The 19,822-nt window shown below is 40.2% G+C and overlaps 1 protein-coding gene and 1 long non-coding RNA gene across 4 annotated transcripts in view; one reads left to right on the forward strand and one right to left on the reverse strand.

Moving 5' to 3' along the window:
• Positions 1–19,822, reverse strand: part of LOC105385393 (gamma-aminobutyric acid type B receptor subunit 1) — a 111,265-nt gene that overhangs the window by 19,318 nt on the left and 72,125 nt on the right. For all 3 annotated transcript variants that reach the window (XM_048626115.1, XM_048626114.1, XM_038107768.2), the window contains exons 5-6: positions 14,292–14,508; positions 8,708–8,876 (exon numbers count right to left, since the gene is read on the reverse strand). In XM_048626115.1, coding sequence (XP_048482072.1) covers positions 8,708–8,876; positions 14,292–14,508 — 386 coding nt within the window. The remainder of the gene's footprint in view (positions 1–8,707; positions 8,877–14,291; positions 14,509–19,822) is intronic.
• LOC125489651 lies at positions 2,248–3,335 on the forward strand. The gene is made up of 2 exons (XR_007267128.1): positions 2,248–2,857; positions 2,990–3,335. It is a non-coding gene; the product is annotated as an uncharacterized LOC125489651 (long non-coding RNA).

Raw genomic sequence — 19,822 nt, forward strand, 5'->3', positions numbered from 1 at the left:
AATTCGAGTGCCAATAGCCGTGGAGATAACAATAAAGTGATCCGGCGAACACGGCGGCACATCTCTAGGCATTTCCCTCCGGTGTGTGGTCTCGGAATAGAATGCGACGCTTCCCTTCACAAAAGATATGATAAGAGATTTTATTCGTGCGGAAAGCACATGAATGTCGGCGCGAGTGTGGCTCACACAGGAGTTGGCGGCTCACACAGGAGTTGTCACGCTCTCACGGCGAATTTGGAAGTTTATTCAGAACGGCATGTGATTTGTGGCGCGATGCGGGCACTGAGACGGCGCTGTGGTACTGAAATATGCGGTTTTTGTATTTACTTTGAACTTACTGACCGAATGGCGTAGTGGTTAGTGACTCTGACTACTGAGCCGAAGGTCCCGGGTTCGATTCCCGGCTGGGGCAGATATTTGTTTAAACACAGATATTTGTTCTCGGGTCTTGGGTGTTGATATTTATATTTAGTATCTATCTATCTATGTATTTGTGTAGATATATCAGCTGTCCGACACCCATAACACAGGTTCTACCTAGCTTGGGGTTGGATGGCCGTGTGTGAGATGTCCCCACATATTATTATTATTATTATTATTATTACTACATAGAAAATAGGCCCTCTAATCTGTGGTTAGGTACTATTTATAAACAAAAAGCCTATTTTATGTGGATATTTTTATGTAGCCTGTATTGTATACCAACATTTTGATTAAATTCGGGCAACTTTTTAGGCCTTCAAACATTTCTGTAGCATTTTCAGGTTTAAACTACATATTTGTTTGCGGAATTCGATCCACAAAATCCATACGTTCATATTTATTTTAGCAATGTGTTAATATTATCTCCGCCACGACTCACGAGCTACACCTAAAGAGAACAAATAATAAACACCGCTCACTTCGAAGCCGTATTTCCTCAGTGGCTACATTTGTGGAAAAACTCTCTAGTGGGATTACGCGACGCTGTTGGTAATGACACAGTAGTGGATTAGTTAGCATGGATGTGTTGTGGCTGGGTAAGGCGATTGTCCTGGCGCCTCTGCAGAATTAATAAGTTTGTACGACTTTTCCTGCCACTTTCGTGGGATGCAAAGTGATTTCTTTTATTATTTTCTTCGTGCGCTGAGCAACTTTCCATTTGCAAAATGGATGGACCGATCAATGTGACCGATAAACAGTTTACTTAAAATTTTGAAGATTTAATATTAATTAATTTTATACTGACTCGCGCTTTGATGTTTTCCTTTTATTCTCTATTCCATAACAATGCCGAAGTAAAAGTCGCAATTTCCACCAGCTATATCAGAGTCGCGCCTTTGTTATGATAAATGATAGGATCTTAAGTCTTGGATTTATTATACTTCCCTCTATTTCCACTGCAGCCTCGGGGTAATGCGTTTACTAAAAATGTTATGACTTGAAATATGAGAAAACTATAACGTTTACAGTCGGCTGCACCAACTTTACGTAATTGTGACGAGTTTTCAGAAACGCAATTGAAGTTTACTGCCACCCTCGTCGCTGTTTGATGATATATAATTATTACAGTTTATTAAATTTCTGCGAAAAAGTCTCTTGTGGGATTTTATACTTTCAATACCTTCAGCCGATAATTGAAATGTGTTCCAGGTAATGTAGGTACAAGAAACATTAGAATTTATTTAACATCTATAACGTTAGTGCTCAGTTTAAAATTTAAAAAAAATGTACCGCTTATACCCTTCTTATAAAAACTGAGTAGAGTGGCGAGACAGTATACTCGGCCAGCAGTTGACCGAGTACCTACTCGGTCGAGGGTACATCATCAGCCAATAATCATCCACTGCTGGACATAGGCCTCTCCCAAGGAGCGCCACAACACTCGGTCCTCGGCCTTCCTCATCCAACCACTACCCGCCACCCGCCTAGGGCTAGGTAGTGGGCGCCTAGGGTCGTCAGTCCAGCGGGCAGGAGGGCGTCCCACTCTGCGTTTGCCTGTTCGTGGTCTCCACTCGAGAACTCGTCTACTCCAACGGTTATCTGACCAGCCCACTGCCACTTCAGCTTGCATATTTTAACAGCTATGTCGGTAACCTCAGTCCTCTGACGGATAACCTCATTTCTGATACGATCCATCAGAGAAACCCCAAGCATAGCTAGAGAGCTATGCTCGCTGAGCGACTTTAAATTGGTGGACCAGCAGCCTTACTCCCAGCGATTAATAGTCGCTATCCAAAAAAGCCAATTAAAAAAAACTCTGTTGAAAAATTTAGGCCGATTCAGTTGGTACCACCACCTCGGTTTTGACTGAGCCGCGGACCAGGGACAACGTAGAAAATATATCAAGAAACGACTAGTGATTATTTTTGAAACGGTAGCCGAAGTAAGCCGATATCAGGCCGATGTTGCGATCGTATTTCAATAGAGGTGAAAGAAAGAGATGTCGCTCTATAAAATTGTATAAGATCTTGTGTTTTTTCTCGCTCTGACAAGGAAAAAATTGGTGTGCGTTCGAAGTACTAGCGAAGCTTGAAATAAGAAATCCGGTAATCATCAGTCCATATTATGTTTTTATTTTTTCAATGTTAGTAAAATATTAATTAAAATACTTATTAAACACTAGTTTAAAGTCATCACTCATGCCATTTTTTACTTATTATTCACAAAAACTTAACGTTGTAAACGTTAAAATTTGAAATTAGGGGCTTTTGAACGCATTCAAACTAAAAATCAAAATACTCTGTGAACCTGTGAAAATGAAAACACTCCCTCCACTTCATTCATACAACATACAATAACAATGATAAAACAAAATTACAAATGGAATTTCCTTATTTAAATAGATATTTGTGCACTAAATACATAATAATATGACGTAAGTATAGTATTCTGATGGAGTGGTTAAGTTGCAGACTCAGATCGACTCGATTTATAAAATAGACCGATAAAATATTACGATAATTTGTTACAAAGTTATAGATATTAAACTATCAATCATTGTTTACAGAAAGAAGAAGAAGACGTTGCGTGTCATCGTATAGCCAAGGAAATATCTTGTGAAAGTTTTAACTCAAGGCGGAAATTTATTGAAAAAATACTTAACATAACCTACAATTACAGTGAAATACTGACAATATCTTGTACCGTGATAATATTTCTGAATAATAAGTGCAAACCCATACTCTAAGATCGTGCTTTCAACCACATACTTAAATACAATTCCATAATCATATCGAAATCCAAAAGTTCGTAAGTCGTAAGTGATCATAGTTTAGGTATGTACTTATTAGACTCATGCATTGTAAACTCTATAAACGATTACTCGTAATGTATTAATCATATTAAAAGTTGAATGCGGCTGTTTTATTTTTTATTCTTTATGTTTAAAGCAGTTCTAAGAAAAAGCAGTAATAAGAGTTGTAATGTAACATTATGCATGGACCAAGTGTCTGCTTATGTAAAAACACAATGTTATCATGTAAGTAAACCCTGCTTTAAACATAAAAAATGTATCTACCTAATCTTCATAAAGCAGATAATGCTAACGGTTCTACCTTTTTTGTCCTAATATTTATTTGCCTAATCTCATATTGCATAGTAACGTTTGGTCAAAGTCTCGTTTCGCCGAAAATCGTATGGCATAAATCTATTTTATTATAAAGTTATTTCGCATAATCTTGTTTAGCCTAATAATGGTATGGCCATATCTTGAATAGCCTAATAATGCTATGGCATAGGTTATACAAAGTAATTATATTCGTTTGGAATTAACTTTGATGGAGCGTCTCCCTACATAGCGCAAACTGGTGCCTTGTATTGTGGCCGCTATGTGGGAAACGCTCCTCTCCGCTTCGCTGCGCTCCGCTTTGCTTTTGACGATAATGTGCACCTAACACGCTCCTCCTCGCTTTGCTCGTCGTCGCACCTACCTTTAGGTTTCGATTCCATGGGGTTTAATTAATGGCGTTTGTAATCATTATAATGGTCATTCACTTTCAATATTTTGATCATTCAATATCGTGATATTCGGGATATAGGAAAAAATACCACAATTTGTACATTTACAACATACTTATTATATTATTTATTAAGATAATATTAAGAGAAACAAGATTATACCAATACGAACAATTTGAGCAAACGAGACTTAGGTGTTTCAAGTTTGTGCCAAAAGAGTTTTAGACGAAACGAGTCTTATGCCACATAAGTCTTGGCGAAGTGATGATTTTACTAAAAAAATTTAGACCTTACGAGTTATGCGAAACGAGTTTAGGGCAATAAAGATTAGGCGAGATGAGGGGAACCCAATGCTAACACCCTGATTACACCACCAAGTAGAGCGGCCCGAGACAGTGTCCTCCGCTGTCTCTCTCTCTCTCAGCCTTCCGTAGTCCACTGTTGGACATAGGCCTCTCCTAACGATCGCCACCCCAAACGGTCACCCGCCATCTGCATCCAGCGGCTTCCCGCTACCTTCCGCAGATCATCAGACCAACGGGTTGGGGGGCGACCGACACGCCGTTTGCCGACACGGGGTCTCCACTCCAGAACCTTTCTACTCCAGCGGTCGTCGGCTCTGCGGGCTACGTGGCCAGCCCATTGCCACTTCAGCGTGCTAATCCTTTTGGCTATGTCGGTAACTTTAGTTCTCCTGCGGATTTCTTCATTACGAATCCTATCTCGCAGGGACACGCCTAACATAGCCCTTTCCATAGCACGCTGAGCAACTCTGAGCTTGTGGATAAGCCCTTTGGTGAAGCACCACGTCTCGGCTCCGTAAGTCATCACTGGCAACACGCACTGATTGAAAACTTTTGTTTTCAGACACTGAGGTATGTTTTCAGTGAAGATGTGTCGTAATTTCCCGAACGCTGCCCATCCGAGTTGGATTCTACGAGCTACCTCTTTATCGAAGTTGGATTTTCCTAATCGGATCACTTGTCCTAGGTAGGGATACTGATCAACAACTTCGATGGTGACACCTCCTACAGTTACGGGCGATGATGAAACATGTTCGTTCGACATGACCTTTGTCTTGTCCATGTTCATTTTCAGCCCAACTTGTTTAGAGGCATCATTGAGGTCTGTGAGCATTTCGCCTAACTCCTCCAGCGTTTCCGCCATAATAACTATGTCATCAGCAAATCGTAGATGAGAGATATATTCGCCATTGACGTTAATGCCCAGTCTTTTCCACTCTACAAGCTTAAAAACATCTTCCAGTGCACAGGTGAACAGTTTCGGAGAAATAACATCTCCCTGTCTCACGCCCCTTTGCAACTGGATCGGTTTTGTGCTATGTTCGTGTAATCGAACTGACATTGTGGCAGCATTGTACATACATCTCAACACCTCGATATAGCGATAGTCTATATGGCACCGCTGAAGGGATTGAAGCATCGCCCAGAGCTCAATAGAATCAAAGGCTTTCTCATAGTCCACAAACGCTAGACATAAAGGTAGATTATACTCCTCGGTCTTCTGTATAACCTGCCGAAGCGTGTGTATGTGATCTATGGTACTATAGCCTTTTCGGAACCCGGCTTGTTCGGGTGGCTGGAAGTCGTCGAGTCTTTGCTCGAGACGATTCGTAATAACTCTCGAAAACAGCTTGTACACATGGCTCAGAAGTGCAATGGGTCTATAATTCTTCAATAGGGCTTTGTTGCCTTTCTTGAAGAACAAAGTCACTACACTTCTGCTCCATGCCTCCGGGCTTGTGCCTTCGAGTATGACGGAATTAAACAGCCTCCGAAGTGCTATTAAAATCGGTCTACCGCCGGCTTTCAGAAGTTCTGTCGTTATTCCATCATCTCCCGGAGCTTTGTTGTTTTTTAGCTGTTTGAGAGCTATACTAATCTCGTCTAGACTGACGTCCGGAATATCTTCGGTATAGTGTCGGGTGAGTGGCGCTCGGCTGTCGTGAGCACCGCTGGTAATAGGGTTTTGTGTTGTGGTGTATAACTGTCCGTAGAATCTCTCAATTTCTCCCAGAATTTCGGGCACTGATGAAACGGTGTTGCCAGTGTCGGTCTTCAGTTGGGTCAACAGAGTCTGCCGAACAGATCGATCTCTAGCGAAGACTTTGGAGCCCTTGTTTTGCTCTATTGCGTCTTGAATGCGCTTGCAATTGTAGCGTCTCATATCGCAACGTCTTGCTTTGGCGATCTGTCTGTTTAGACGTCTGTATTCGACCATATCAACTGAAGACTGCAACCTCATTTCTCTCCGTTCTCTTATGAGACTCAGAGTCCCATCTGAGAGTTTTTGAGGTCCTCGGTTGGTTCGGGACGAAAAATATTTCGATCCTACCTCTCGGACAGTTTCCACAAACCTATTATTTAAATCGTCAACTGTAACGCAATTCTCTAAACATATCAGTCCTCCGCTGAGCACTCTGTTAAATTGTGATCCACGGAATGGTTTAAGATCGGCCAAGAGTACTGTCTTGCCACTCTGCTCAGTTGGTGAAATAGCAAGGGTATAACATTGCAACAGGTAAAAGTTAGTATACAGGGCCTCAAGTCTGCTAAGGAATGAGGAGGATATGGTAAGTATCCATATATTAAAAGTACAACTTACAATGTTACTTATACAATTTCTTCCATGTTGCAATGTTATCATTGCCGGACTCTTAAGAAGGAATACTTCCTATCAAGCCTTTATAAATCAAGAGTATCATGAATGACCTCTTTGTCAAGTGCAACATCAACAGGTAAATAATGAAATGAAACATGGTTTTTGCTGAATTTTGTGTTTATTAAGTATCATATATTAAATCACATCACAATATTATTAGTGTTCTGAAATATCAAGCATTAGCTTCTCTTCTATTAGCTAAAAAACTGCTTTCTGATTATCTGAAATAAGATAGAAATATAGATTAATAGTTATTCTATAGGTTAGGATATAATAATAATATATTGTACAGTCAGCCAAAGAGATATGTATGCCACCCCAACGCAAGCCCTTAGATATTATGACAATTGATAGGTAATATTTATGTAACATGAAAAATAAGGATAACTAATATTAAGGTAAGTTATACTTAAGTTAGTAAGTATTTATAAAATATTATTATTCCACCCATGAGGATCAAATTTTTGTTGCTGTGGTGGCATAAATATCTATTGCTGACTGTACTATCAAGGTATTGATACAACTTTATTTAGTAGATTTTCTATTCTATTTTATTCTGAGAGGTGGCGAAGCTCCTGTACATGGCTCTCTTGAGTGGAACCTTTGTACGGTGGCCTGCGCCTAAAAGTATATACAGGCGGAGTTTTTAAAATAGCGATCTCAAGCTCACATGCTGCTCAAACACATCTACATAAACACCACTGCTACACACATCACACACAACACGTCCCCGGATTTATAACAGATGTAGCTGGTCCCTTCATCATCAGGGATCGATATTTTAAAATTTCCGCCTGTATACTTTTAGGCGCAGGCCACCGTACATATCCCCTTAATTTTAGCTCAGCCAGCCTAGCTCTCGAGTAAAATGGAGCAGCAAGCCTGGGTGTTCCAATAGCTGAGATAGGCGTTCTGTTGGTCCAAGAATAGATAGTTTAGTAATGGTTAGTAGGTATCATGGGGTTTAGGTTACAGACATTATGATAGTATAGGAAGGTTTATCTTATTATTATTATTAGTAGGTATATATTGTTAGCCACTGGACTTAGCTGGAGCGAGACCAAACATAGGTGGTTTAAACAAAGATAGGTGGCAGATGTTATGACACCTCTGGGGTGCCATAGGACTACAACAATGGTAAAATAAGGTTTGTCTTTGTTTTGAAGGATATTTCCTTTAAGGCTTCTTCTTCATGCCTTAAGAACATGAGAGTTAAGGCGGTCATCCACTGGCGAGGCGACGGTATAGATTGTTGGCTTGTCGAATCTCGTTGGTGATCCATTAGCGAACCAAACAGTCTACTCTCATCATTGGCAAAGTCGTGGCGTGCTTTTTGTAACATCGTTGGAGGTTTTTTAGACCGCGAACTTAGAGGTTATTGGAGGTTTTGCTCGCGAATGGATCACTGCCTTTAGTTGAAGAAACTTTTACATGTACCTCTATTATGTTCGTGGATACTCACCCTATTTGTTACGCTCAAATCAGCTAGTTTCATGAAGCTAAAGTCTTCAATCAAATTGTCCGTCAACTCCTTTAAATATCCAGGGAGACTGGTTTGCAATCCTCACGTATCCTCAGTAACTACTTTCACATCACTTTGTAGGTGTAATTACAGCCTCTTTTTCTTACAAAAATAGGATAAATTAGCCATTGTAATGGCTTTGCGTTGCAAGAATAGGAACTTTTTTCAAAGAGGCGTTGAGTCGCAATTTTGACATATAATCTACTCTGTGTGATGAGCTCATGATGAGCTCGTGGTGCGAATTTCTAGCTTAATAACGTTATAATTTTCACTGAACGGTTTGCGTGACGTCATAACACAATGAGCCGCAAAAATGTGCGGTGGGAGTGCGAAATTAGCGATCTTGTTGAAATCGATTCAGCCACTCATCGCTGGGAGTAAGGCTGCAGTGCTACCGTCAGTGTCCACGTCTCGGCACAATACGTCATCACTGGCAGGACTCACTGGTTGAAGACTTTTGTCTTCTGGCTCTGAGGAATACTGGGAATACGAGGGTACTGTCTCGGTCACTCTACTCGGTAGGTGTAATCAGCCTATTAACACAGAAAGGAACACGCATATCACCTGAAGTCCTCTGACGTCATCCCGGAGATGGTGGTCTGGTTGGCGTTCTGGTTCCACATGAGCGCCTCCGTGGTGAGGTGCCCCTCGGCCGCCTCGCGCATCTGCTCCACCGTGCACTCGATGCCCTCGCGCTCCAGGTTCGTCTCGAACCAGTTGTCTTCGTACCAACCTGCCGGGAGGTAACAAGTTATGATACTGGCCGGTGAGATAAAAGTGCACGTTTGAATTTGGAACTTTGTGGGTGATACTGGCCGGTGAAGTGAACGTTTGAATTTGGAACTTTGTGGTCTTTTGATTTCTGACGTTGCAAACTGAAGATTATGTTGAAGATCTACCGTTGGTAAGTTATGCTAAGAAATTCATCATATATCAACGCAGAAAGAGGCAACGTAACATCTAATATAATCATCATACGTATAAGGCTTTAAATGAATATTATGTTTCTCGAATGTGCGTGGTATCAATAACCGTATTATCTTTACGCGAGTATAATAGATACAAGCATAATATTCTCATCTCGCTTGTGTTTGCGTTGACGGAGCCACCAATTAGCATAGATAGAGAGCAATTTTAGCAACCATAGCCATTACGACTCTTGGCATAAAAGTCATTATTATATGTAGATTACATGCGATTTAAAATTACTCACTTACTTACTTACTTACTCCGCTGGCTCAGCGACCCGAAGTGGATCTTGGCCTCCGACATTAAAGTGCGCCAATCTTCTCTATTCTGTGCCAATTCTGACCATTTAAAATTAAAATTACACACTCAAATTATTCCCCAATGTAGATGGTCTCTGGATAGACGCGATTCGACCCATTTAACGTTAGTAATTTATTCAGCATCCAATCAATGCCTACATTAACCAGACACGTTGTGTTCGCTTCAAATTAAGGATTAAACTGATAGTACCGGTTGTGACGTTCTAATGTAGCAACTGAACTCACTTCAAATTTGCAGCACCATCAATTAGCATTGTAAACCAGTAGTCTCTATTATGCAGAATAAGACCCAGAGCCATAGCACAATAAACAAGAGTCATGCGACCCTGGCCGCATAGTGGGCTATATCATTATGGGCCTAATAAATTGATTTAGTAATACGTAGCGTATAGTTAAGTTTATTGCTTTACGTATAAAACTTAAATACATAGGTAATGATGGTGATATACCTACTGTTTTTGCATAGATAGATAAGCAATCCCAACGTATATGTATACATTTATTTATGTTTGAACGGAGTAAATAATTAATAGGTCAGAGAACCAATTAGCAATAGTGTCAGGTTCTTTCCCGTAATTAAAATGATTTGAGCCGAGCACAGGGAGGTAATAAATATTGATTTATTATAGCTCCGGTTTTTCAATAGCCGTTTCGCATATATTCTTGCACGTGTCTGGATTTACTGAAATACCTTTAGGGAAAACGGGCCATTTTTCGCAAAGTGGCAAACAAATTGATAATTTGTATGCCATATAACATAACCGCCTTCGTTAGTAGTCGACCCACAAGCCAGCCTAAATGGTACACAATCCTTAATATTACCCAAACTATCTAAACGTAGGGAACATAAGTAATCTATCCAATAAAGGAGCAGCATGTAGACGGATAATGAGTTAGATTCCATTCGCTGCAGACACCACCGCCGGAGCCGCTACCACAGGCGGCATAATAAAACGCCGTTTTTCTATAAGATCGTGTATTTGTGCCGCGACTGTTCCTCCCACAGCCGTTATTTATTTCTTTATTGTATATTTTTCCTTTGCACCGCTTGTTACGGAGAGGCCCGGGGCTAATCCATTATATATACGCTGGCTGTGTCGTCCGCCGCTACGAGCCATTTTCATAAAAGTAAAGAGAAATGGTATGTCATAGCCAATAAATCTAACGACGAACCGATAAAGTTATCACATATTTTGTGCCATTGTGTACCTAACGAATGTGACAATTAACATAATATAAAATGTAAGCAAAACAAACGGCCTACATTGTGTTTGTCCTCTTACTGAAAGATCGTTCGTCGCCGCACACAAAGAGCAACAGTAAACGAAGTTATTTGTTTGTCGCAAGGAAGTGGGAACTCGTATAAAACGCCGATTTATTAAAACCAAGGGACTGTTTTTACATTTCGAGGGTCTTAAGCTTTAGAATCGACTTTTTATCCCGGGGGCGGTAAGTTATTTGGAAGGGTTGGAATTTATTCACATTTTCTCTCATTGAGAACGTCGATTGACATTGATTTACTCGGAATATAAATATAGTAGTACCCAAAGGGTGATCCAGATGTTGATTGTGGATCTTAAATCGTAAGAAGCTTTTCTTCAGTTTTTCTAGCTTTTACTGATAAGAACGTTGACTGGTAGTTACTTTTAAGGTCTAATGATCACGTGACATGTAATTACATAATTAGAATCAACTGATAAAACTAGTCAGTAAGTATAGCAAATCAAGTAATATTTTGTATCAGTAGTTACTTAGTATAGTGAAATTTTGTATATGGATTCGAAAAACTTATACGTAAAGTGCTGAACTAGTGAAGTTTTAACAGCAATTCTAGTTTTATTTGGAAGAATGTAATTTTTACACTTTCAGTCACTTTAGGTACACTTCTTTGCAAAAGGGATTTTCCACTAACTTGTTTTATAAGACAAGAGGTCATTTTATTTGATCGTAAATGTGGGGTAACAGTGAAGTAATGGATAGTAATATTCAGTGTAATCTGGGCTATAAAAGAGATAAGAGCACGGGCTAGGTCGCCGGTCGGCGCGTGCAGTATTCACGCACTCCTAGACAAACTGCCGACGTCGAGTGAGTGAACGTGTCGATAATTTTGATTTGGAGTGATCCCTACAGTGGTTTATGTTATAGGCAATAAAGTTTTATGGGGGAAGCGGGAAGGTTCTCAGTGCCTATATTAAGGGCGGTACGACTGATAACCCGCTGAAGTCTGCCGTGCTTTAGATGATGTATTGGCGGTATGCCAATAAGCGTATGGTAAGCAGTATCTTATGCGAATAACATGAGTGTAGGCCTGAGACCTTGAACCAGGTGGTTCGGTACAAGCCCACGAACATGTGCGTCCATTTGCGGCACCTGTAGCCGGCGGTAGCGGCCGCTGCTAAATGATTGATCGACGTACAAGCTACTCGTACTGCCGACGTTGATTTAATCTAATTTCAATGTTCACTAAGTCATTAGCAATTCAAATGAGTGAAAACATAAACTTGTACAAATTTTCCAAGCATACCAATATTGTTTATATACATAAGAAACATCTCATTTTAAACTTGGTTGGAATTCTGAATAAATAATGGAGAAACAGCTTAAAATTATGAAAGTAAAGTCACAAATTATAAATCTCTCCACTAAAGCTGTTTTACAGTTTTAAAATCAGGAACGGAGAATTTTAATTCCGTCGTTGCAAATAAAAATATTGCATCTCTTTGTGATCCAAATTTGACCAACTTTCATCACAAAAAGTGATGATAATGTTTCGAAAATTGCGAAATTGCTCGGCCGGCAGGAGCGCGGTGGACAAACTTTCCAGCAAACATTTCTCATTTTACAGCTCCCCTAGATTTTAACGGTACAGACCTACACATAGTGAACGCAATGAGAGCACATCCTCCCTATAAATGTATGAAATATTAACTATTACAATTCATCAGTTAAATTATATAAGACGAGCAGAAAAACGAATGGAAAAATAATTTCAGTTAGGATGCGAAACTGTTTCCGATACTGTGTACTCAGACTTTGAAAGCTAATAAACTGAAGTCGGTCCACAACTCTACACACACATTCTACCCAAAAGTTGCAAACTTCTCAACCGGCGATCCGATAGGGATTTCATTAACATAAAATTCCTATCATATGGTACAATATGATAAAATTCCAGAAACCCCTCTCATTATAACATAGAAAGACCATGTTAATACACGAGTTAAATATGTATTTAAATTGCATAGGTATACCCAAGTGCAAGGTGGCTGAAAATGGCCGTATACTTGGATTTTAATAATTGAAGTTAGCCGACAAACAAAACTTGATCGTTGAAATATTAAAGGCGACGGCGGCAGCGGCGGCGGCGTGGGGACAGCTGCGTATCACGATGAGCCCCTCCAAAAGTTTTCCCTTGTTTTATTGTAGGTTCAACAAAAGCTATAAAACGAGGTATTAAAACCCGGTGCGCCTTATTTATATCCGTCTTGCTATCTCCTGCATGGACTTTATGACCCAGATAAACTAAAACGCCGGTCAATGAAAGCCTTCAATTAACAATAGCGGCCACCAGAGCGATGTCGGAGTCGTTGCATTCAGTAGGTTATGAAAAAGTGGGAGGCCACTCGGAGCCAATAAAGAGCAGAGTGAGGTTCATTGAGCGGAATGGTGGCGAATAAAGGGGAGTGCGATATAACGTAGCACGTGGGTACCTTCCGGATCATTGTCCTGGAGGGTGTCGTCAGCAAATGTAAGTTGGGCACGTATCAATTTGCACATTGTGTATATTACAACCTCTTACCAGTGGTATTGTGAAAGGAAAATTAAATAAGTATACCAACATACTTGCACACTCTGTAACATATTTTAATCGAGTCGCTATGTAGACTTATTTTATCTCGCACTGAAGTGAAAATTGTCATTTGGGTGCCCTTTTTGCCATCAGGCTGTGAAGCGCCTTTATATTTTTTCCCGGAATTCGTCGGCACGATAAGGCCGCGGCGCCGCAGCGCGCGCCTTCGCATTATTTCTGTCATAATCCCACCTTATTTCTCTCAATTTATAAAACCCCGCTTACGCTTATTCCGCGGCGTCGCGTCGTCGCTTATTTTAATGACACGTTGTTTTAAATTACCCTATAAGTTGACATTTCGAGCTTATGAGCGAGTTAATAAACTGAGACATCTGTCAAAGTGGGGTAATAAAAGGGCTCATTTGTTACGTCATGACAAACTCCGATTACGTGTTCAATTTCCGCGCTCCATCTGAGGGCCTATCATGGGCTAACGTGGAAATTCGATACTACACAAAAATATGGAAAAAAACAGCTCCAACGTAGTCACTTTTGGAACTAACTAATTTCACCTTACATTTGACAGTGACAGTTAACGATACGCGACTTAAATGGAAAAACGTAACGTTGCGTATCGTTAACTGTCACTGACAAAATGTAAGGCCAATGTTAGTTCCAAAAGTGTCATTTCTTTTTCCATATGTTTGTGTAGATTCGAAAATAGTATCGAATCCTGTGCTCGCGGCTCTGTACCCGTATCATGAAAATTCGAACTAACGAATAGAATCGAATGCGAGTGCGACTATTGTCAACTTGACAGCACTTTCGAACACTTTTTACCTTTCGAATGAGTTTCGAAAAGAATGACCACAGAGTACATGATATTATTCTGACAATGACCTATGGAATGATAGCTGTCAAACTTTCGCAAATCTGTACACCGCAATACACCGCCATTTTGTTGTTGACAGGTTGACAGCACTTTCGAATAGACTATCGAATAGAATATGCTGCGGTTTTTCATGATACGGGTACTGGTCTCCATTTTCTACAGTATACTTAAACTCACCGATGAAGAACCAGACGTAGGACTTCCCATAGAGGCGGTGCTTGTAGACCTCGCACAGCACGCGGCGCGCGGCCACCACGTAGAACAGGCCCACGATGACGCGCGCGTCCTGCCGCCGCAGGTTGCGGACGGCGTCGCCCGGGTCCGACAGGAACGACTGCCGGGTCACGATCTCGATGCCCGCCTTCTTGCAGTGCGCCTCCAGGTCTTCTACCGTCTGGGGAAGGGCAAACAAAGGTTAATGGTTATAGCGAAGACAAGATAGTCAGGGCAGCTTGCATCCATGGAAGTAATCGTACGTTATATTACTTCCATCCTTGCACCAAAAATATAATTTGAAACCTCTAGACATAAAAAATACTTTAAAAACTATCAAATTTTCATAATTGTCCCAAAGTTAATACTTCAAATAGAGATGTGGATTATGACTCCTAGTTAGTAGATATTATACACAGACTAACAAGTTGAGTTCTCGACTAAAGGCTTATTCGAATGAAGCTGACGCCTTTTGGACAGCGCCGTAATACTTTTGAGCTGCATCTGCATAAAATTTTCACGAAGCATAAATATTTCCACTTTCACAGCCGTGAAGGCAAAAACACAAACACAAGACCGCTTCAAACCCACTTATGCAGAAAAACCTGAGTCGCTCTAATTACATTGAATCCAGAGTGAAAGGCAGTCCCTTTCATTACGGTGCACTACATGCTCTCACTAGGTACCCCTTGTCATGCTTCGCGTTAGCTCTATGAAAAGGTATTTTCCAAGCAAAAATTCACTTTTCCTCATGACATAGTGAAACCTTAATTAATGACAATATCGCAGGAAAAAAGTTATTACAGGAAATCTTGTTCATATTATTCAAAATGTTTTGAACCTAAAGCACCCTTAGAAATGTTAACGCGCCTCATAATTTCCATTTCGGAACGCCGCGCCGATACCCCACGTTTTGAATAAGAATGATGCGGTACAATGTATTTCCATAAACTGGGTGAAATCCGAACTCAGCAATCGAATCATCACAATGTGGCCATCCGACCTTTGAATTTTTATCTGTGAGATTTAGTTTGGAGACATGCAGTGAGCGCCGCCCGCCCTAGCCGCGGCGGCGGGGCGGCCGAGGGTCGGCTTAGCTCACGTACAAGTATAAAAGAATTCTATTTAGATTATACACTTTGTATCTAAACTGGCGAGAGTGAGAGAGGGCAGCCACCTCCCCTCCAACCCTTTTGGACAGTTATTTTTTCTACGTGGCAGAGACCGCTGTGTAACGAAAGCGTTTATTCATGGAGTCCTTTTGAGTGGCAAAACGTGACTTTTAAACGAATATGCCCATCAAAAGCTGTTGCGCCGCTGCTGACTAATAAACAAGGGTAATATGGTTTGCGGCTGTTATCAACATTTATGCACATACAGCATACCTATTTGTTTAAAATTCAGTTATGGACAATTATGGTTGAATGGCAAGAATAATAATTGGTTTAGCTTTCCGTATTAATATACTATGTTGTAGTTGTGGACGAATGCTCTGGAAGAGAACGAGTCATCATGAAGATTGTTTATTGCTTTCGCAAAATGGTGTGCATAGTATCATGACTCATGAATCATGCCGTTTCTGATTGGAGTGGTTTATTCTGGGTTTATCCCATACCTAATGTACATTTATAATGATCTCTGTATATTGAACTATTTAAACAAAGTTAAAACATGCCTTTATTGATTTATCCAAGTATAAATATTTCCAAAAAGTGAAACTTTACCTTACATTATACCTTAAAGTGAAAATGATAAAGAATGATAAATGGTAACTATCACCTTTTCATTTTGTGGACGCTACATATTTCATGGCGGCAAGTTCCTAGGGTGCCGTTGTCAGAAAATATTTATAAAAAATGTTTTAGGGAAAACTGCGTACCTCTTTACGATGACTAACGGTACACCTTCCTTCCGTCCCTAATAACCATATTTTTGGGATAACACATATGAGCCTATGGACCTCACCTTACCTACACCTTATCTACGTTCGGCACTCTCTGAGAATATATCCATACTTGGTAACTTGGTAGAGCTTAAATTTTATATACTTACTAACATTTTCAATCATCAGCATTATGTATTTTTGATCATGTAGATGACCATTACGAGATAAGTTACAATAATATTCTGTAATACAATCTGATAAATAATGTAGGGCAAGTTTGGAACAATCCGGCATGTCACACTCGATACGATATCGGCTCGAACAAGTTACAGTCGATCGAACAATTTGAGTCACGCGAGGCGAGGGTTGACGCGGAGAGCGCTTTGTTTCTATAAGTGATCACCGACGTCACCCCATTAGCGCTGCTCACTCCGCTGCCCCACGCTATAACACTGATAAATAACCATACACCGACAAACTAAATCACTGAAAAGATAACAAACAATAGGAATCCATTTTGATAGAGCTTTCAATAACAAAATTGTCGCTCGAACAATAAAGTATTGACAGGCTTTCAAAGGCGACCTCTCTTGCAAAAGCTGTTTGGTTAAATGAAACATTAGGTCACGACTCGCGTATAAAAGAGTGTGCATGATACGTATTCATATGAAATGGAACATGATTTATGTAGGAAGGAATTGAAGAGGACAAAACGCGAGTGGCGCAGAGCCCGGGCTCGCCGAGTCGAGGACATCGCGGTGCGCGGTGCCGTGCCATGAAATATGGGCCGCCTGATAGTCTCGATACCACAATACCATCAAGGTTGCTTGACAAAAAATATGATTTATACAGCTTTTCCTTTTAAAGGTAGGTCGGCTACGGTGATCTGATCGCGTAAAGAAACTTCAGTAATGTAACTTTATATGACTTAGGAAAATAGTAGCATTTTTTGTTACGTAAGTTTCACAAAGAAAACGTCCCGCTAAAGCCATCCAGGTCCAGCGTGCGTCGCCCGCCTCGCTCGGGAACTGCTTCATTCTCTTCAACTATTCCTTTGTACAACATTCTTTACGCTCGTTTAAAACTTGCAGCTGCAGTCATACCGAATAACACTGTTACCGACTTTACTTTTTCGTGTTATTGTGATCTAAGATCGCAATTACAAGATATGATGGAAGTTTGTTATTGCAGTATTGAATGTTAGACTCATAATAGGTACCTATTTGGAACACGGCCCAGGTTTGTGTTCGAAGTACCTGTATTCGGAAATTATACAGAGTGTAGTTAAAAATGTAGTGGATGCAGATGGCGGGTGACCGTTTGGGGTGGCGATCGTTAGGAGAGGCCTATGTCCAACAGTGGACCACAGAAGGCTGAGAGAGAGTGAGTTAAAAATGTATAGTAAGCCGAAAGGAGGTAACCCAGCTAGTCCACAAAGTTTCTATGGAAAAGCTTAATGTAAGGCATTCGTAAGGGTGACCTAAATCAGAAATCATGTGTATGTCCGACCACAAAAGTACAAAATACAGGATGCAAACTCTATTTAACCCTGCCAATTGGCTTAACCACTTCAATCTTGTTTGATCCGTCCCTTTACTTTGGCAAATAATGAGGGCACCGCAGGCAAAGCCCGGGTTAAAGGATAATTTGCTAATCATTCCTAAAAGATTTTTAACTCACACAAGCCAAAAGGACAATACAATACACTTGTGTAAAATGAAGTATAATATAAAAAATATTTGGCAAAAAAATAACTTTTCATAAACGAAGGGCGAAACCAAGGCAGGGTGTTGCTTACAATAACCTGGCGGGTCATTGATAATGATAACTGATATAACACTGTATAATATACAACACATTTTTTTCTTGGATATAAAACCAAGTAAGCACAATTAAAACAGTCTTTCATTGCAGTTTTCTTTGGGAGAAATCTGCCATTTTTCATCTACCCTAAACAAATAAACCCTTTTTATGCGGCACGCATATTCTTTTAAATTAGATTTTTCACGTCAACCTTTGCTGTCAGAGCTTTTTACAAAATCAGGGGAAATCATTATTAAAAGTCCCTTTTACGATCCTTTTTTAAGCAGGTAGGTACGCAATATGGTGATTCATTACAGGATAGACCTATAACTATACATAAAGTGTGATGTTATATCCAGTACTTGCTACTTAAATCGACACTTGTCAATCAAATCCAAATGCCCTACATCCTAACTAATCCTAATCCTAACTAATATTATAAATGCGAAAGTAACTGTGTCTGTCTGTCTGTTACTCTTTCACGCCAAAACTACTGAACGGATTTGAATGAAATTTGGTATACATACGGTCTAGACCCTGGGAAAGAACATAGGGAACATACTTTTTATCCCGGAATTCCCACGGGTAAACTTTTTAAGGCGAAGCCAAGCTCGCGGGAACAGCTAGTAACATATAAATGGACGTAGTTACGCAGAAAGGCCTCAATCCACAACTTTGTCAAAATTGAGTTATATACTAGAACATGCTATTTAATGTAGGGTCTACCTGTCAAGAAAACAACCACAGTAAAAAACCAACTACAACATACTTTTTTGATGTGGGGGACCAACCCACATTGTATGAAACACACATTTTTTAGTTTCACATAAAGGACTCAAACTGTTTGAGTCCTTTTACAGAAACGCATTTCCTATGAAACCATGAAAAATTTAGTTTTACATAAAAGACTCAAGCGCTCTGAGTCGTTTTAGAGAAATACGTATTCATTAAAAAAAGACAATTTGTATTTAGCAGAAAGGACTCAACCCGTCTGAGTCGTTTTAGAGAAATACTTATTCATTGAAAAAAGACAATTTGTATTTAGCAGAAAGGACTCAAACCGTCTTGAGTCGTTTTAGCGAAATACTTATTGATTTAAATAAGTCAATTTGTATTTAGCAGAAAGGACTCAAACTGTCTGAGTTGTTTCATATAATATAAGTTTTTAATAAAACAGTTCAAATTTTATTTGCCAGAAAGTATTCAAACTGTTTTTGTTCCATCTCTTGGCCACTATTCTGTCACCGCATTTTTCCACCTTCCGTCCCCCCACGAGCCAAGTATCCTGCCACTCTCATTTCAGTTCGGCGACCCGCATACCGACGTTGAACACTTTCCTCTTTTGACGGATCACCACGTTTGGAATACGTCTAAGCGAAATACTTAAAATGGCTCACTCTATAGCTCTTTGTGGAACTCTGATTCGGTGCACAGTTTCGTTGGTCATCGTCCATGTATCGGCACCGTGTGGGCAAGTCACATTAGCAATTAACAATCCATAAGCAGCGTCGCTCGACTCTCAAACATCTATCAGATTCATACAAGTTACGCCCGATTTGATTAGCGAGCGACGATGCCTAAGGATTGTTAATGGCTAATTTTCGGTGGTGGTAACTCCAAGGAATGTCACAAGGTGACTTGGTTCTCACACGACTGTCGGACCGGGAACCAAATCGACCACATTTTGATTATTCAAAAAGAAGACATTCACTTCTAGATGTTAGAAATACTTAAGAAGGGTTGCTAAAGTCAAGAGTGATCACCACTTAGTCGTTGGAAAAATCTGCTTGACGATAGCGGGAGCTCA

This window comes from Plutella xylostella, chromosome 15, assembly GCF_932276165.1.
Source record: "Plutella xylostella chromosome 15, ilPluXylo3.1, whole genome shotgun sequence".
Classification (NCBI taxonomy): domain Eukaryota; kingdom Metazoa; phylum Arthropoda; class Insecta; order Lepidoptera; family Plutellidae; genus Plutella; species Plutella xylostella.